This window comes from Zingiber officinale, chromosome 1A (assembly GCF_018446385.1).
Source record: "Zingiber officinale cultivar Zhangliang chromosome 1A, Zo_v1.1, whole genome shotgun sequence".
In the NCBI taxonomy this organism is placed as follows: domain Eukaryota; kingdom Viridiplantae; phylum Streptophyta; class Magnoliopsida; order Zingiberales; family Zingiberaceae; genus Zingiber; species Zingiber officinale.
Genome location: NC_055987.1, coordinates 110,974,790 through 110,995,215, shown reverse-complemented (window position 1 = coordinate 110,995,215; position 20,426 = coordinate 110,974,790). Strand labels below are relative to the sequence as shown.

Here is a 20,426-nt window from a genome sequence, read left to right as displayed (position 1 = left end):
ATGTTTTATAAATGATGGGTAAAAGATTAATATGTTCACTTGTCCTCATCCCCTCATCCTTCCCATTTTTATCTAACAACATGGCGATCTTCTCAACTATATCTACATTTAAACCATTAATTCCTGTGCCACGTTGTCGGTTTCAAAGTCAAGAAGGACCCAACCCGAAGCTAGCTAGCTAGCCTGGATCCCTGTTCGCAACTCAATCATTGGCCCTGGGTGGCCAGTTTGATTTTGCTATAAGAAAAAAAGGGTTGCGCTCTGCTTTGGTATGCGGCAGCTGGGAATGGAGCTGATGGGAGCTCAGTTGGTCCTCGTCGGCCTCATGCTGCTGCACTACCTGCCCGCGACGACGTCTGGGGATGGCCTCAACCGGACGATGGCGGCGGCGCCCATGGTGCCGGCGATCATTGCCTTCGGGGACTCCATCGTCGATCCGGGCAACAACGACGTGCTCGCCACCATCATCAAGTGCAACTTCCCGCCCTACGGCCAGAACTTCGAGAGCGGCGCCACCGGGAGGTTCTCCAACGGCTTCATTCCCACGGATCTGATAGGTATGTGCACAGTGCAGCAATTACTTGTTTCTCTTTTATCCGGAATTTTTTTTTAAAAAAAAAGCAAAACTCAAAAGACGCCTATTTTTTATGCGCTTAATCAAAAGACACTTACATTCATGTTTATTTTTCTAAAAAAACAAAAGAATTGTCAATTGCTAAATTTGAAGTAAGCATCGATCTAGCTAGTGAAGTACAGAATTTATTAATTACTCCATAAGTATGGCGACAGGATCACTAGCTCGTTTCAGAGCTGACTGATGCACAGATAGTTCCTACCACAATAAAATCGTGGCCATGCCGATTCTCTATCCAACTCCACCAACTTTCTCACGGTTCTTCAATGCTCATACATAAAAATGCATTATCTCCAGAAATTTTAAGATTTGACGTACCAAAAACTTGTATAGGTAGCTGAAAAGTCAGTATTTTTCACATAAATTCTTATCGTGCAGCTCAAAGGTTAGGTGTGAAGCAATTACTTCCCCCGTACCTTGGTGTGGATCTCTCACCTGAAGACATCTTAACTGGTGTCAGCTTTGCCTCCGGCGCGACTGGCTACGACCCCCTCACTCCCACAATCCTGGTGATAATTAATCTGAATTCTTCTTCTGAATATAATTCAATTTGTTCCTTAATGCACTGCATGTGCTGTGCTAATTAATTACTTCCTCTTGTTTAATTAATTAAGAATGTGATTCCGATGAAGAAGCAACTCGACCTGTTCAGTGAGTACAGATCGAGGTTGTACTCCATTGCCGGCGCAGACAGAGGCGCGGAGATCATCTCTCAAGCCCTGTTCGTTATTTGCGCAGGATCTGACGACCTCGCAAACACTTATTACATCACCCCTTTCAGGAGGAACTATGACGTTCCTTCCTACGTCAACTTGTTGATCTCTTCGGCTTCAGAGTTCATCAGGGTGAATCAGCTGGTTACATATTTAAGTAGCTATAGCTGTAATAATGTATAACTTTAACTTTGATATTTCAGCAAGTAGTAGGCATCGGAGCGACCAGGATTGGATTTGTCGGTCTTCCGCCCATCGGCTGCGTGCCGTCGCAGAGAACTCTCGCGGGAGGGAAAGAAAGGCGATGCGTCACGGCTCGGAACCAGGCGGCGCAGCTTTACAACTCTAGAATTCAAAATGTCATCAAAGGGCTTTCGGCAGAGTTTCCAGGGGTGAGAATTGTCTACATCGACATATACGACATCATTCTCGATCTTGTTCAGAGGCCTGGCCAATATGGTGACTGCTGATCTCCTCTCTTCTCTCCTCCGTGTGAATTTCTTCCATTGGACGAGATTATGGATTCTCGCCCTTCTTGCAGGATTCACAGAGTCAACAAGAGGGTGCTGTGGAACTGGAGAACTGGAAGTCACTCTCTTGTGCAACAGCCAGACAACAACCGCTTGCAGTAATGTCGATGAGTATGTGTTCTGGGACAGCTACCACCCCACGGAAAAGGCTTACAGGGTTATAGTGAATGACATTCTTACCAATTACCTGAGATACTTGCTCTGAGAACCATGATCTAGCGAAATTATACTGAATATGGCACTGCAATTGCCTTTTAGCCATTGGTTAATTATTATTTGGGCCTTATTAATCTGATTTACAGGCCAGTTATCAATGAAGTCGAGAGAAAGTAGTAGTTTATGGTGTGGGACAATCTATATATGACTCTTAGTCAATCTTACTACTACGAAGATGGTTATCGGAGTTATAGGAATATAGTTCGAATTGAAAGTGCAAATCTAAATTAGATTTATATATGTCAAGATGGCATGAACGGATGATCTTAAGTTGTCAGATTGGCCAAGTGTCTAGTGCCGCTTGAGCTTGGGTGGGTAACTGAGTGCCGAGTTGAGAAAGCGATACCAAGTCAGGAAGGAGAGAAGCTAAGATCTGTATTCTACATAGTTTTCTTAAAATAAATTTATCTCCTCCAACGGCGCTACGAGCTAAAGATGAACGTTTGTATCCATGATACAACAACGAAACCACAATCGCAATATGGTACAAGTTGTTCATGATGAATTGAGCATGCACTTGAATGCTTTCACGAGAAGAGTTGTCGAACTTAGTGCATGATAATGAGAAAGAAACAAGGGGAACAAAGGTGGATTGATTTTCTGCTTCTGTGATGGCTATTCAATGTATGATGACAGACACTGTAGTCAATGGTTGGCCATTACTATTTTGGTGGTTATGGATTCACAATTAACATCTGACAATTTTAGATTTGGCATATTAATGTATCGATTACACATATGAGTAGGTGTGCACACGTTCACAATTTCCATAGTTGTGATTATAAACCAGCTTTAATGTCACTTAACTTTCAATGAAGGACTTAACTCCCATTAACAATGGAGTTTCCTTCTATCCATCATTTTCCATTCATATTTTTTCCAACATACGGTTCTTTCTATGCCAATATGTACCTAATATCAGTTTTTATCTCATCTAAAAGCGGTGGAGATTGCGCGTTGGGTAGATGACTTTGTTGTTGACTGAGAGAAGACTCTAAGATGGAGAAGAAATGATACCTAGCGCTCCTCCAGGCCACTCCTTCCTACGCACACTACAAAGAGAGCAAAGGAAACGTTAGAGCGATAACCAACGAGGGGTACTTGGCGCAGGGCCTCTAATGCTCAAGTTAGTATGATGGCTGAGCAAAAGTGGAAAAGAGAATGAACAGTAGATGTGTGTGCACAATGTAAAGTGTGAGGATGTTTTTTGCATACCTGGCCAACGAAGAGAACCCCCCTTTATGTTACCCTCCGCAATAATGAGCCGACAAAGAATATTTAGTGTCAGAATATTTCTGGTGATAGAAGATATACAACCTGGAAGATGTGAAGTCATCCTCTGAGGAATCTTCTGTAATCGATATATGAATCACTTCTTATAACTTATGCAACAATGAGCTAGTTGAGAGAAAATGTCGTCAGAATGTCAGGTGATGGAAGATGTATAGTCACCATTCGAGGAAGGTTCTATAACACGTATATGTTATAGTACCAAAATATTCTCTGTTAAGTAGTTGTTATTCTCTGATGGGTTATTGTGATTCCCTAACAATATTGCCCCTGGAGGCAGTCTGACTAACTTAATAGTCGACCGACTATATGATAGGAGATTGGTAATTCACTATGTGAAAAACGACTTTTTACTTCGTTGATTCCCTGAAGTAAAAGACCTGTTTTTACCGAAGTAGACACGCGTGAAGTAAAAAGATTCATTTTACTTCGGATAAACTCCGAAGTCGTAGGTCCAGAAAAATGAAGTCGTATTGGGTGTCGGGTTCGGACATATTACGAAGTAAAAAGTGCATTTAACTTCGTCGGTTTTTAAAAACACCGAAGTAATTAATCCTTTTCGACTTCATCATTTAGTATTTGTTGTGAAGTAATATACCTACTTTAACTTTGGTTAAAAATGAAGTAATGGATTACTTTTACTTCGACATATATCGTTAATTCCTGAAGTAATTATCGATTAAATTACATTTAGCTTCGTTCTGGATCGAAGTAATAGATTAATACTACTTCGGAATTTTTGGTAATAACCAAAGTAGTTGATACTATTTTACAGCAACAAATTGTATTGCTTCGAAGTTATAAGTAGATTTTACTTCGGATTTTATGAATAAAGTGAAGTATTTTTTCTCTTTTTACTTCATTATTTTTAGACTTCAGTAATTTTGAGCATCACAAAAGGTAACTTCATAAATATGGTCAAAATAAGCATATGTTTATACAAAATAAATCAAAACACAACCTGATTTCAGCATAAAGGTAACTTGATTTCAGCATATGTTTATACAAAACAAATCTCCCTAAATATGGTCAAAATAAGCCATAAAAAACCAAAAACATGTACTGGTTCATTCACACAACCTGCAATTCACCTCAAGAACGAGTACACAAATTCACTCCATTCAATTCTCACTTCATCATATTGTGTCTGCGTATAGTACTAGTTCTTCACACAACCTGCAAACTGCAATTTAGAAAGAACCATCATGTTATGTTTTGTAACTGAAAACTTTAAATCAAAACACAGTAAGTTGACAAAAAAATCATGAATTAAATTAACAAAAGCATGATAAGACAAATAAATATGTGTTTTTATATGCACTCTTATAGTAACAATTTTGTTCGAATTATAACATGTGGGTCACAGAAGCCTAAATAAATTTGGGCCTTACATGCTCATTATTTTATTGGACTAACAGTTGAGGCATTGTCTATCACAAAAGAATATTTTTAAAAAAAATCTACCTGAAGTAAGCTCAGGTTGTGTGAAGTCCAGCAACACTTGAAGTAAGTTAACTGGAGACCAACAATACTTGAAGTAAGCTAACTGAAGTAAGCATTATCTATCACAAAAGATAATTTTTGGAATCCTAAAAAAATCTGCCTAAAGTAAGCTCAGGTTGTGTGAAGCTCAGGTTGCTTAACATATCTGTAGCTAACTTTTGCAAAAAATCTGTTATGTTTTATAGGCAATTTCTGGAATCCTAAAAATCAAAGAGAAGTATAACCCAGCAACTTGGATGCTTGAAGTAAGCTCAGTAGCTACAGAAGCCCGATTTGGAATGGATTTTGCAGAATACTCACCCCCCACATACACACAATATTACTAAGCACACACACACACACCCCATTACTAAACACATACACACTTTGTATAGACAAATAACTCAAAAAAACGTACCCCTATTCACCTTTCCCCTCTTCCCACAGGAAAGTACGCATGTTAGCCCCAAATCAGTTACTAATTTCCCCCAGCTACTAATAGAACTATGCATAACACAGTTTTGTATAAAACCATAAACAGGGTGTCATCTAAGGGCGAGGAAAAAAAAAGAAGGAAAGAAGCCATATCAAAGCATGAGAAGAAAGCAGTAGCAGGGCGTGAACGATTTGATTCAGTGTGCAACACTATATCGATTTGATTCAATATGTGCATTCCTGTTCAAAATGGAAGAAATTCACACACCTTCCTCTCCAACTGTAGATCCTCACATTCAACAATCTCTTTCATGTACCGCATGACACAATATCCACATTCAACACAACCTTGTTGTTTTAGATTACCCTAATGAATCAAAGTTAATGCAAAGTGAAAAACCAAATATATAAGACTAGGAATGCATGTTTTCAATAAGACATACCGTCAACTGTTTGAAAGTTGGTCGTTTTGGATTACCCCTCATACAAAGGTACGCCCTCACTCCACTACATTGTAAAAATAGAACTTATTTCATTTCATATTTGCTAATCAATTTATTCACAATCTACATAATCTAAAACATACTTGCACACTGTAGTTTTCCAAGCGTTATCTCGGTTCCTATTACCCATTGAGTCCAACAAATAAATTGTATCTTTGTCCTCGTTTATAATGGTCAAGATCTAGTGGTACCTGCACGATTGTCAATATATAGCTAAGCTACTATGTATTAGGAATTGAGTAGGGATTAAAAATATACCCAGTGTTGTATGGGATAAGGCATATGTTGTCTCCGTTTGATGCTTTCAACTGATTAGCAATGTGTTGTGAAGAGGTACTGCCATCTTAAGCGGCTGGTATTTTGTTGGGATCCACAAACGACACATACTCAGCCCTGTTTGTTTCCTTCAAGTACTTGTACAAGTAACTGCATTCAAGTAATAAAAAACATGGTTACTTAAGACATGAACTCATGCAAAGAGAAGAATTGTATATAAGACATAACTTACCCCATGTAAACCAAAATTTGCCTGGACCCTATCTCTCTCATTTCCATACAGTGCATGACATCCTCTCTCAACAACGATGTACTCACATTACGTCCAAACATGGCTTCATCAAATTCGATAGGAATGGTCTCCTCCTCAGTCATCAGTCTACAACATAAGAATACAAAAACTTGCATGGCATTGGTAGAGCACTTTCAACTTCCTTGAATTTATTTTTCTCATCAGGAACCTCCAAAGTAGCAAATGGTGGTGCAGGTTTCTCCTTTTTCTGTAATTTTAAATAATTGTAGAAAAATATATAACTATAGCAACAGAAAAGTGAACTGAAAATACCTTTGTCGTCGGAAATATCACCAACTCTTTTGGCCAGCCAACCACAATTCCAACAGCATCTACCATTACTGTTGTTCCCGACTTAAGTGGAATTGGAAGCTCCGCTTCCTCCTATAAAACAACATCAACAGACACCTTTAAGTTGCCTTCCCCAAGTGGAGCATTGTGCAGCATAACATTTGGGTCTCCGTCGGATACTATCGTGCCATATGCCACCACATTCCCCTTATTCTTCAGAGCCAAATGACATTTTTTCCCCTGAACAATAAGATATTATCTTTTAATATCTGAAGCTAGGAAACAAATTTAATGTACCAAATATAATACAAAACCTCATTGACTGAATTGTCGCATTCAAAAACTTCCACATCATCTTCCAATATTTGAACTGCCATGTGCGATGACTTGTTAGATGCTACACGTTCAGAAACTCGATCACTTGTTTCCGACATAAATCGAGCAAGAAGAGCCTTGAGTTTTTCAACTTCAGCTTTCAAACTCTTTGTTTCCTCCGCTTGCTCTTTGAAGTTTTCAGCCAAAGCCTTTGACACCAACTCCCTCTTCTTCCTTGGAGTTTTGAAGTAGACTTGCGGCTTCACAAATCCCCCTACACCTCTAACCCTTCCATAATGTTCTTGGCTCCCTAATGTAGTAGTTAATACGTCATTGCTTCCAGAAGATATGAACTCTCCCCTCTTTTTTTTGTCCAACAAATCGTCCTAAAAATATGGAGATAACATTAAATATCCAATGAAGACACTTTTTTCACTTATTATGAATGAACTTGAAATAAAACTAAAATAATACAATTTTTTCAGCAACTTCAGCAGTCTCTGTATTTGTGATGTTTCCGGATTTGTCCTCGCGGGCCTTACGCCAAAGGAATGACCTATCAACTTCCTCATCCTCCTTGAATATTTTTCTCTGCCTCTACAATTCCAAAAAACGATTATTTAAAACATGACGTATTACATGAAAAGGATAATATAATGTCCCATGGATTACCAATTCAGTCTCCAATCCAATGTAACCCTTGCGAGACATTTTGTGATGATACTTGCAATTGCTCGCCCGTTCCTTTTGTTTTTCATGAGTGACCTATGTCACGTAAAAAAAAAAAGTAAATTTATAGAAGAATGGCTAGAATTTAAAAACAATAGGATGGAGTATGATGAACTTATTATATATATTCCTGCTATACATGAACTTATTATATATATTTCTGCTGTACAGAACTTCATTTTGTTAATTAAATGCCCTAAATGTTTTAAATCTTGGTGCATATAATAATTTAAATATAACATGATAATATCATCAAGTACCTCCCAAGATGGATGTAGTCTCTCATCGACAAAAGCTTTCCAAATTGCAGATGGGATCTGATACTGCTCTGGTGGTGACCTCAGTTTTTCAGAATTATCTCTATATGGCCAAAGAAACCTATTGTTGAGTTTGTTTTTGAAGTCTCTCCATTTCTGGTCTGCTGAACTCATCACTGCCGCCTTGCTTTGAAGTGCTAAGTCGAATACATTCTGTAACACACAGCAGTATTTGTATATTGAAAATATCACAATGAAAAAAAAACATAAGCAATCTCATAAGGAAGTGTATTGTTGGATTATACTCACCGATATTTCTTCCCACACTTTCTGTTTTATGTTCTCTAGAACAGTGGGCCATGACTTTATGTTAATTGGCACCATGGATCTAACAACAGAGCCTATGAAAGATTGTAGTGCCTTCCCATTTTCATTGTTCATAGGTCGTCCCATGTCATCATATTTAATCGTCGAATTTTTTCCCCATCTTACCGCAGCAATAAGTCTGCACATTGATGTAGGCCCCCGAGTCTTCTTCTGCCCAGTAATAGAAGGTTCTTCTATTTCAGTCTGTTCTCGTAGCTCTGCAGCGGCTAACCCATCAGCATCTTGGTGTAGTTCGGTGTCCTCAACTACTCGTGGCTCATCATATTTTGCTATTTTTCGCTATTTTTTAGGACGCATTTTTCTTTTCCCTGCATATAGGAAAATAAATGATGAGATAACGGTATATAAAGTCTGTAGTGATAATATAATAAAAGAAGACGTGATACAAATAATAACATTAACACATACGAACAAGTAAAAATAATACTAGTAAAAACAATAAATATTAATGCAGATGACATAAAAGTGGAAAACATCATTTTTTCTTGTTTGTTACAAAGAAACCCTCTTTAGAAGATCTAAAGTATCCTTCATGTGTAGGAATACAATGAATATCAACATTATCAATTGGTCGAGCTTCGGGAATTCTGGTCCAAAGATCCTCTTCTCCCTCGTAACATCTATTTGGAACTGGAAGTACTATTGACCACCCTTTGTTCAGTGGGTCAGCAACATAAAATACTTGTCTAACTTGACTTGCAAGCACAAATTCATCCTTCTGGTGGCCTCATTTGTTCAGATTAACTAAGGTGAAGCCACATTCATCATTGTATTGTATTCCTTTGTCATTTGATACCCATGCGCACTTGAAAAGAGGAACTTGAAATTGATGATAGTCTAGTTCCCATATCTCTTCAATAACTCCATAAACAGTCACATTCTCTAACACGGGATTCTTATCTTTGGCACTACAAACAAGCATCGTGTTGGCAAGTAGAGAAACACCACTGTTTTGACAAACTTTCTCATCATCCCGCTCTTTTGTTTGGTATAAATTGCCATTTATGACATAGCTATCACACTTTAAGACTCCCACACGTGGTCCATGGGCCAGCCATCTCAATGACGATGTCATTCCACCATTGCAACTATCGATTTCAGCAGCCACCTGACATGCATTCCTATTAATTAGTGTGATCAAAACAATGATTAACAAATATTGTATGTTAGCATCTTCTACATCACCTTTGCACGAAACCAATCAATAAACCTCTTATTATGAGCATCTTGTATCCACCTTGCATCTTTCTGTTTATTGGGAAACATTATCTTCAAGAAGGATTTGTGTTCACTGAAGAAGTAAAGTTCTAAAGTTTTATCTTCATGAATACATATGGACTGCCAAGTACATATAATTATTAGTTATGCAGTACACTTACATAATGTATGGAGATATTTCTTTTGTATTTTCTAGAACAGTCAAGTGTGCTTGTTGGAGATCAATTTGTTGGACGATGATTGATGAATTGCTTGCTGAGAATCCAGGAATGCTTGCGTTTGGGTCACGTAGTGATTTAGGGACCTCAACAGGATCAAGGTCATTGAGATATTCTGAACAAAATTCAACTGCTTCTTCTGCTGCATATCTCCGAACAATGCAACCTTCCGGATATTTTCGACTGCCTACGTAACTTTTCAACACCTTCATGCATCTTTCAAATGGGTACATCCATCTGAAGTAGACTGGTCCACATAATTGGACTTCACGAACAAGATGAACTGTTAAGTGGAGCATGATATCGAAGAAAGAAGGGGGGAAATACTGCTCCAATAAGCAAAGTGTAACGATCAAGTTAGATTGCAGCTTATCTAACTTGGCTACATCGATAATCTTGCAACAAATATCTTTGAAGAAGAAGCATAATCTTATGACAGCATATCTAACATATTTTGGCAGAGAATTACGTATGACTATTGGCAGGAAGTGCTGCATTATAACATGAGAATCATATGATTTCACGCTACTCAGCTTCATCTCATCCATGCAGACAAGATTCTTCATGTTTGATGAGAAACCTTCCGGAACTTTTATATCCATTAATGACCTACATACTTGTAATCTCTCATTTTTTTGTGAATGAGCATGCTGCAGGAGATAGATATGTTCTTTTCTCACCAATTTTAGGAGCCAATTGAGGCCTAATTCCCATCTGAACCATGTCCAACCTAGCTGCCACATTGTCCTCAAAAATGTTTTTCTCAATGTGCATAACATCGAGACAAGCCTAACATGTAGGTATTTCCAGTATGGAAGATTGAAAAAAATTGACTTCTTCTTCCAACATTTACTGAAATTTATAGCTCCAACATACTTTTCTTCTTCAATGTCTTCCACAATATTCTTCTTTGCTTTTTTCCTTATTTTTCCCTTCACACTTGTTTTCTTTCCAAACTCACATGTTATGTCTGAAAGCTTGTCAAACAATTTAATTCCAGATAATGGCCTACCTGCTTCACCAAGTTCCTCCATGCCATTAAACTCCTTTATTTACCTCCGATATGGATGAAATCGTGGTAGGAATCGTCTATGCCCAGCAAATGAAATTTTCTTCCCATTTTGTAAGTGCTTTGCATAAGTATCCTCACCACATATTGGGTATGCGTAATAACCATGTGTAGTACATCCACTAAGGTTACCATATGCAGGAAAGTCGTTGATGGTCCATAAAAGAATTGCTTTAAGAGTGAAAATCTCCCTTCGATAAGCATCATAAACTCCATCAACTCCTTCCCACAACAGCTGCAAATCATCAACCAGAACCTCAAGGTAGACGTCGATATCGTTTCCAGGCTGTTTCAGCCCTGAAATGAGCATCGTTAGCATGATGAATTTCCTTTTCATGCACATGTCTGGAGGCAAATTATATGTGGTCAGCATGATTGGCCAGCAACTGTAGCGACTACTAAGATTGTTGTGAGGATTAATTCCATCGGCTGCAAGTGCCAGGCGAATATTTCTTGCCTCACTTCCAAAGTCGGGCCACATATGATCCACCAATTTCCATGACGGTGAATCAACTGGATGGCGTAACTGACCAACAACTCTTGTGCTATCTGCATCCATGTTAAATTTCTGGAAGTTTCTAAAGATTTAAACATGCGCTTAAATCTTGGTATGGGAGGGAAATACCAAACCACTTTGGCAGGAACACCTTTCTTCTCAACATTTTTCTTGGTTAGCTTCCATCTTGATAAGCCACATTTCGGGCAGCTTACGCAGTCTTTATATTGTTTCCTATAACGGATGCAATCATTGGAACAAGCATGAATCTTTTCATGACTCAAAGCCAAACAACTCAACGTCTTCTTTGCTTCATAAATTGACGATGGCATATTGTGGTTATCTGGTAGCATGTCCCCAAAAATCTGCTAGTAGATCTGAAAATAGAGCATCACTCATCTCATGCCTTGCTTTGGTATTGTATAGTTTTACAAGTGAACTCAACTTTGTGTAACGTTTGCATCCCTTATACAGTGGCTTCTCTGCTTCTTCCAAAAACTTCATAAATGCTTCTGGATTTTCTGTATGGTTATCATACGCTGCCTCACACAAATTAACAGTTTCAAAATCATCATGACAATTATCAGTTGGCTCTTGGTTGACACTTGAATTTAATCTATCCTTCTCCGTAGCCTCGCCATGCCAAATCCAATTCAAATAATTTTTACTGAAACCATTGAAGTAAAGATGCTCCCGAATCCACATAACCGCTCCCTTTTTAAGATTCATACATTTGCAACAAGGACAATGAATTAAATTGGGGTCGATATGTGAATTCTGCAAACAACTTCTAATGAATTGTTCCACACCCTCCTCATATTCTTTGGACCTCCTATCTAAGTAAATCCAGGATTTATCCATTATAGTACAACAGAATCCCAAGAAACTTCTTCAGAATTATCGTGCTAAAATTATTTACCGCTAGCTCAATGTGTTCTTTGATCAAAACCTGAAGATACTACATATATGTTAAGCAAAAGTTAGAGTAAGACTGCAAAAAGGTAGTCAAATTCATATCGAGCACAGTTCCGTATTTTATACTCATTCCAACAGCTGTCAATATTTTCTACTCATCATAAAGAAAAATAATACATATTTTGTACAATATGTGGATATATAAAGAACGAAAGCATGGGATGACTCATAAATCTCATGAAGTATAGTCAGTGCTCAATAAAAATCTATATTTGTGTAGCTGAAATGCATTCTTCTACATCAAAAACCAACAATTTTAATTGGTATAAACTTTCACAACAGAAATCAATCCCACAATACACGATCTATAACAACAAACCAAATAAAGAACAACCAAAAATAGAAGTATCTACTCCAAGAAAGCATCATGAATTAGCCCTTTAGGTAATGACCTCGTAAACATAGAGACTGAAAAAAAAAATTTCCAAACACTTGTCTTTGTTGGAAGAATAGCACCAAACCTACAACAAATTGGAGACCGTCTAAAACATGATTTTGCAAAATAAAGGAGGAGAAAAAGAAGAAGAATAAGAAAAAGAAATCGAAGGAAAGAAACTTGGACCTCAGCCTTCCGCCAGCTCTGTCAAATTGAAAACATGCGGTATATCTCAAACACTTGCAACCTAAACCCTGCGTAAGAAAGTTCAAGTTGCCAAACCTTATTTTTGGCTGACTGCTGCAAACCTTCGTCTCTGTTGCCTAAGACTCCAAATCGGAAGCCCTAACGAGGGGGAACAGAGAGGACTGAAATGAAGGGGAAGGAAGAGGAGGTCCAACAACTCAATTTCGGAAGAGGAGCATCGGAAGCCCTAACCCAAGAAAACGAAAGGAAGTGGGGGGAAATAAAAGTGGTCAGAGTCTCTTTGTAAAAATAAAAGTTAACTCTTTGTACTATTACTTCAGAGTAAACACTAAAAAATATATTCACGATGTTTCTACTTCAGTATTTAACAAATTTCCGAAGTAATAGCTTATTTCAGTTTAAAGCGAAGCCCGTGTTTTTAAATCTATGAAGTCTATATTTGTATATACTTCGTCGATTTTTGCAGCGAAGTTGCTTATACACTTTTACTTCGTATATTTAAATTGACGAAGTAAATTGTGGCAAAGTAAAAAGTCATTTTTTACATAGTGTAATAGAAATGGAGAACTAAGTCCCTTAAGTATGACCTATTCTTAGACCGACCAGGCATGTACTGAAAATTATCTGATACACTTGTCTTATATATAAGTGGGGGCGCTGAGCCTTGTAAACTCGATCGATGTTGTGATCGATAGACCATAGTCTTGGAAGTTCGATCAGCTCTGGAGCCAATCGACCCTATGCTGAGAGTTGCCTCAGTGCTACAAGATAGGGAACTATGCCCTGTAAATCTGATAGGCGCTTTGGCTGATCGACCATATGCTGAAAGATAAAGAGCTATGCCCTGTATTAATGTTGAGAGATAGGGAGTTATGCCCTGTAAGTCTGACTAGTACTTGGGTCGGTCGGTCATATGTTGAGAGTTACCTTAGTGCTAAGAGATAGGGAGCTATGCCTTGTAAGTCTGACCGACCCTTGGGCTAACCAAACATATATTAAGAGTTGTATTATTTGCTCGACTGTTGCAGGAGATGACCGATTTTTTTTCTTTGTGCCCTTGGAATTGAGATGTGGAGCACTGAGACCCTTAAATCCAATCAATTCTGAAGTCGACTAGCTTCGTATGGAATGCCTTAGCGTTAAGGAGTGAGGATCTGAGCCTTGATGAGAGTGACTTAGCTATCTGTTTATATATACTCTAACCTTGATTGCCACTTCACCTGGACTTTAACTGCCACCTCACATTGACTATGACTCCCACCTCACTACTGGGTCTACTCATAACATATCGTATCACTAGTCTCTTCTTCAAGTTTAGTCAAAGGAGATTTGTGACCGACTGACTAGACCCGAGTGTAGGATCAAAAATGTTAGGGGGGGGGGGCTGAATAGCGCTCGTGACTTCTTCACTTTTCCGTTTAAAACTTGGAAAACAATAGAGAGTGAACGTAACGGAATTTAGATAAGTTAAAACAAGTAATCACTGACACTTTGATTTATTTGGTTTGAAGCCTATAACGACTCCTACTCTAAGGCCCGCACTCGTTGAGTGATTTCGATGGAAAATCCACTAATAGCTCGAAAAAGGTTACAAGAATTATGTATAAGAACTACAATGATTTAAGAACTATAAACAAAATTATACCGACAACTTTTAAAGATATGAAGTTATAAGCCTTCCGTCGTTAGAGTAGCATTTGGGCGTCGTGGAAGCATTTTCTGAGCAGCTTACAGGAGAAAAACTTCTTTGAATTGATGTGTTTGAGCTACTGGTCGAAGCCTCCTTTTACATCCCTTTCCCGGTGAATGGATCCCCTCCCAAACGCCTAGACTATGCTAAGGTAGCGAGCTCTCATCAACACTTCATTCTAGAAGTTTATCCATGTCTGGGCACTTGGACCTCCTTCAGGCGCCTAGACAGTTGACTTGGGTCAGTTAGTCGTCGCCCTCTAGCTCAGCATGAAGATGATATTTTGTTTGTCCAGGTGCCTAGATCGCCCGAGTGCTTGGCCAAGCACCTGCTCAGGGGCGCTCCCTTGTCGATGCTTGCTCGGGCGCCTAGAGCAACTCTGGGTGCCCAAACCACCTTTTTTCCAACTTTATCTTTCCTGCAAAAAAGAGTTAGTCTAGACAATAATATATATAAAGAATAAGTTTGGATAGCCTCTCGACTATCCGATCCTAACTTTAAGTTTCGTTGAAACTTTAGGTCAGATCGACGCCTATTGTTCCCTCTTCGGGGAACGCGTCCTCACCTACTCCTCTTAGAAGAATTTACCTTTTGTCAAACCGATCCTCCAGACTATTTGGACTTTTGCTCAACGTCCGAGACATTAAGATTTCCCGCTGAACGTCTGATCGCTGACCTGTCTAGTCTTCCACTTAGTATTTGCAACTCCCAGGACTTTCACCTAGCGTCCAAAACCCTAGGATTTTGCCCAACATCCTCGACCCGCTAAGACTTTGCCCAATTTTCTAGACCAGAACTTCGTTGCCTAACCATAGCTAGAACTTTCCCTTTATCTAAGATCACTTAGAACTTTCCTACACACTTAGTTCAACTTGTTAGAACAACAATATAACTTAACTTTAAACCTTTGCCAAAATTAAAACACAAGTTTGATTAGCTGGTACGTCCAACACCAACACTGAATCTTATTTCTGCTTGATCACCCAATTGGCTGGTCTGACCGGTGACCATGCTTATGACCACCTCTTAATGTTGCATTCAATTTTATTCGTCTTGGAAAAAATGCATGTTAGACATTTGATATGCTAAGTCATGAGCTGGTGATACACGGGAAGACACTTATTATCGAAATGATTTAACTATCTTGTCCATCATAAATGCCTTTTCCTGGACAAGCACCACGTGTCTCATGAATTCTTAATTCTTTACCCTGACAGCTGACACATGCCTTTTTATATAGACTCACATCAGTTCCATGGCTTTGATCTAATGACTACAAACAATTGGGTCATTTTGAATAGACGGCTTAGCTTAAAGTGTCTCTTATGGCTAAGGTTTAAAAAACCCCAAGTGCCTCATAGAAAAGGACCTATACTTTGTCTTTCTCCATCTTTTTTTTTCGAAGATTTTTGTCAACCTCTTTTTTTTTTTTTTTGTGATTTGCATAAGTAAGTTCTTTCATTGATCTTTCTTTCTTCCTCATCCATCCATAGCCCAAGAAACCTTCACTCCTTGGTACACTTTCACTCACTTTGACTTTGATAATTGAGACCTGGAGATGATTTGTCTATCTCTAGAGATTCCTAAGAGCCTTCACATTCATATTCCAACCTTCCAAGACCGCTTGTATCATCCTCCGCCAGGCTATGTGGTCTTCTTCAAGAATCAACTTTCTACTGGTTTGTGCTTTTCCATTCCTACCTTACTAGAGCAATAGAGGAACCTAGATACACAAGAGAGCAGAATAGATTCCTTGCAGGCCGAGTTAAAGTCTGCTAAATCGGAGTTGACTGCGTATAAGGCCGGAGAGGATGAAGGTTTTGAAGCTAGGAGACAAGCCTATTTTCAATCCCGCAATTGGGTCTGAAATTTGGCCAACACACGATTAGGATGCTTACACATGGAGCTGAAGGAGCAGTCCGATAGCTCCGTTAGGCGAGATATTTATCGACGTAGCCCTCCAAGAGATTTGTAAATCACTAACGGATTTTGGATAATTTGCCGAGAGACCTCTTTAGCAAACTTGATTAATTGTATATATGTAGCCCCTTTTATGCACTGAGCCTTTCGAGAAGAGGATATAAAATTAAAGTGTAAACACATACTACCAACTAGAATGTCATACCTAGTTTTTATGTATTCTCACGCTTTCTGTTGTCAGAATATTTAGGCTAGTAAGATGAGCTCCGAGTGAATGCCATTTTATAAAAAATGTCCAGTGACTCAAAGATCAAGAACCCAAATGTGTAAGCGCTCATTTTTATAATTAAGTCAGGCGAAATAATTCGGTCGGGCAGCTCAACAATCTAATACTTGGATGCATGGGCAATCACACTTATAACTTGGCCGAACAACTCAAGAGTTTGGGACATTGGCGCAAAAACATTCTCGCTTTTAGCCTGGTCAGACGGTTCGAGAGTTTGGGATATTGGCTCGAGAGCATGCTCGTTTACAACTCGGCCAAACAACTCAGGAGTCTGGGATATTAGTGCGAGAAAATGCTCACTTATAACCTAGATGAATGGCTCGAGAGTCTAGGACACTGGAGCGAGAGGATACTCTCTTATAACTCGATCGGACGACTCAAGAATCTGGGACATTGGAGCGAAAGCATGATCGCTTATAACCCGGCTAAATGGCTCAAGAGTTTGAAACATTAGTGCGAGAGCATGCTCACTTATAACTTGGCTGAATGGATCGGGAGTCTGGGACATTGACGTGAGAGCATACTCACTTATAACCAGGTCGGTCAGCTCGGGAGTCTAAGACATTGGCACGAGAGCATGGTCGCTTATAACCCGACCAGATGACTCGGGAGTTTGGGACATTGGCACGAGAGTATGCTCGCTTATAACTCTACCGAACGACTCATGTATTAGAGCCACAGATTTATGAGGCATGTTTTTCATGTTTTGGATTTTGTGATTTGTTTTCTCAATATGACTTTTTCGAGATTTTGATGTTATTTGAAGATGTAATTCATACCATATTTAGAAGACAATGAGAAAAAAAGGAGACTCAAGAATTTGGGACATTGGAGCGAGAGCATGATCACTTATAACCCGGCCAAATGGCTCAGGAGTTTCAAACATTAGTGCGAGAGCATGCTCACTTATAACCTGGCTGAATGGCTCGAGTGTTGGAGTGTATACTTAAAAGTTTAGCTTTTGTATACATTTATTTTGAAATAAAGAATCACATTGGTCAAATGTTTACATTTATTTAATGTAATTGTTCAATTAATTTATATAGTAGATAACATGGAGTGTGGAGTCACACTTAGAAGATCATGTTGTCGGTTCTCTATAAATTATAAATAATTGCTCACGACTAAGATGGAAAGGAACAAACCATCAGAATAGACGTAGTGTAATTAAGTATTAATTTATCTTGACTAATAAATTACACTGATACACTTTAAGTGTATTGAGTAGGATCATTTAGGTAAGTTCTTTTTGTACTGACTTAGTAAAAGAACTAGACCTTAGTTATTATGGAAGTGTGTGCTCTTAATCCTAATATAATAACAAGTATGTATATTTAATATTTATTTCTTTGACTTATCAAAGGGTGAGGTTTAGCTCGATAAATCAATATGCCCGATAAGTTGGGAAATGATATTACTTATAGTATGTGTTGTTAATTATAGAAGGAATATGTGTCCTAGTTATCTAGGTTGAGAATGTCCCCAAGAGGAGCTTATAAGGATTGTCATGTTAAACCCTGCAGGTGGACCTAGTCCAACATGACAATAAAGTTGAGTGGTACTACTCTTGGAGTTAGATATTAATTAAATGAGTTGTCAGTAACTCACTTAATTAGTAGACATTTGTAATCTTAAACACAGAGAGACTAACACACTCATGATAAGAAGGAACCCATAATGTAATTTGGGATTGGTGCGGTAGTGCGGTAATAACTTTCTAGTGGAATGAGTTATTATCGATGAACTTGAGTTGTGTGCTCGGGGCGAGCACGGGATACTCGAGCTCATCGGAAGGCCAAAACCAATTTCTCCTCTAGGTCCCTGTTGTAGCCTCAATAAAGCCTCAAGTCCATCCAAGGAAAAGCCTTCTTGGTATCCAAGAAGGGGCCGGTTCATTGCTTGGTGACCAAGCAATGGCCGACCACATATTCTCTAGAAGTGGTCGACCCTTGCCTTGGGCAAGGGGGCCAGCCGCAATATTTAAATTAGGAAGGTTGTTTTTGAATTTTTAAATTTCCTCAGATATTTACAATTTGTAAAAAGAGAGATTTTAAAAATTTATAAAATTTTCCTAATTTAAATTAGGCCACAAGGTTTTAAAAGAGAGTTGTAAAATTTATAAAACTTTCTTTTAAAAAGAAATATTATTAGAGATGTTTTAAAATTTAAAACTTTCCTTTTGATATCCACATTAGAAAAAAAAAAGAGTTTGTAAAATTTTATTAGAAGTTTTCTTCTTTTAAAATTTTATAAAAAAATTTTCTTTCCCTTTTAATAAGTGGCCGTCCACCTTGCTTGGTGCCCAAGCAAGGGGCCGGTCAAATAATTAAACATCAACAAATAGTTGTTTAATTAATAAATCAATCTAGGATTGATTAATTAAAAGTAAAGAAAAAGAAAAAATTAAAAGGAAATATGAATGAGTCTAATTTTTATAAAACTCTTTCCATAATTTTCCGTTGGAAAACTAATATAAAAAGGGGGGAAGGGGAGGCCTTGAAAAATATAACAATTGATATGGTGTTGTTGGAGATCATCAAGTGGCCGGCCCCTCTCCCTCTCTTCCCTTTTCTCTCTTTTGCTCCTTTGTGGTGGTGGTGGCCGAATTCTAGAGAAGGAGGAGAAGCTTTCCGGGTAGTGTACGTCTTGGAGGATCGTCACCCACACGACGTCTAAGAGGAGGCGAGAGATACGACAGAAGATCTTGATGTTTTTAGCATACAAGGAAGAGGTATAACTAGTATTTAATTTCTACATCATACTAGTTAATTTTTCTTTGTATAAATACCAAATACAAGAGGCATTCGATTATTGTTTTTCGAATTTAGTTTCGATGTTGTGTTCTTTTTTTTCCTTGTGATTTGATTGTTTCTTTTGGTTAACCTAGAGTTATATAAGAAAATTAAATATTAACTTTCCTTAAAAGGCTTTGTCTAGTCGTTGGTGGTTGCTCCCATATCCAAGAAGGCCAAGTGTCTCGCCATGCAGTACTGGAAACCAATTTTGGAAACTAATATTTAATTGAATTTATAACCTAGGTGATTTGGATCAAACGCGTTAAGTTCCGCAGGAGATCCAAATCTAAACCTAAAAGAACATATAAGTTAAACTTGGTATCAAACGTGTTAAGTTCCGCAGGAGATACAAGTTTAACTTAAAAGAACACATGGTAGCTAGGAAAGGTTCAGATCACGTACAAAATTTTTGTACAGTGGAGCCATTGGATTTTCCAAGTAGCAACCAGCATCGAGAGTCTGGGTCATTGACGTGAGAGCATACTCACTTATAACCAGGCCGATCAGCTCGGGAGTCTAAGACATTGGCACGGGAGCATGGTCACTTATAACCAAGCCAGATGACTCGGGAGTTTGGGACATTGGCACGAGAGTATGCTCACTTATAACTCTATCGAACGACTCATGTATCAAAGCCATAGATTTACGAGGCATGTTTTTCATGTTTTGGATTTTGTGATTTGTTTTCTCAATATGACTTTTTCAAGATTTTGATCTTATTTGAAGATGCAATTTATACCATATTCTAAAGACAATGAGAAAAAAAGGGAGACTATAGATGTTGAAGACGTTATTTTGAACTCAAGGACGAGTTCTTTTTAACTTG

At 38.3% G+C, this 20,426-nt stretch overlaps 1 protein-coding gene across 1 annotated transcript; it reads left to right on the top strand.

The window, feature by feature from the left end:
• Positions 1-251: 251 nt before the first annotated feature.
• On the top strand, positions 252-2,217 carry LOC122028463 (GDSL esterase/lipase EXL3-like). Its single transcript, XM_042587338.1, has 5 exons — positions 252-557; positions 1,013-1,143; positions 1,249-1,479; positions 1,551-1,806; positions 1,889-2,217. The coding sequence occupies exons 1-5, from the start codon at positions 272-274 to the stop codon at positions 2,080-2,082; spliced, it is 1,098 nt and encodes a 365-aa protein (XP_042443272.1). The 5' UTR covers positions 252-271; the 3' UTR covers positions 2,083-2,217.
• The last annotated feature ends 18,209 nt before the right edge of the window (positions 2,218-20,426 follow it).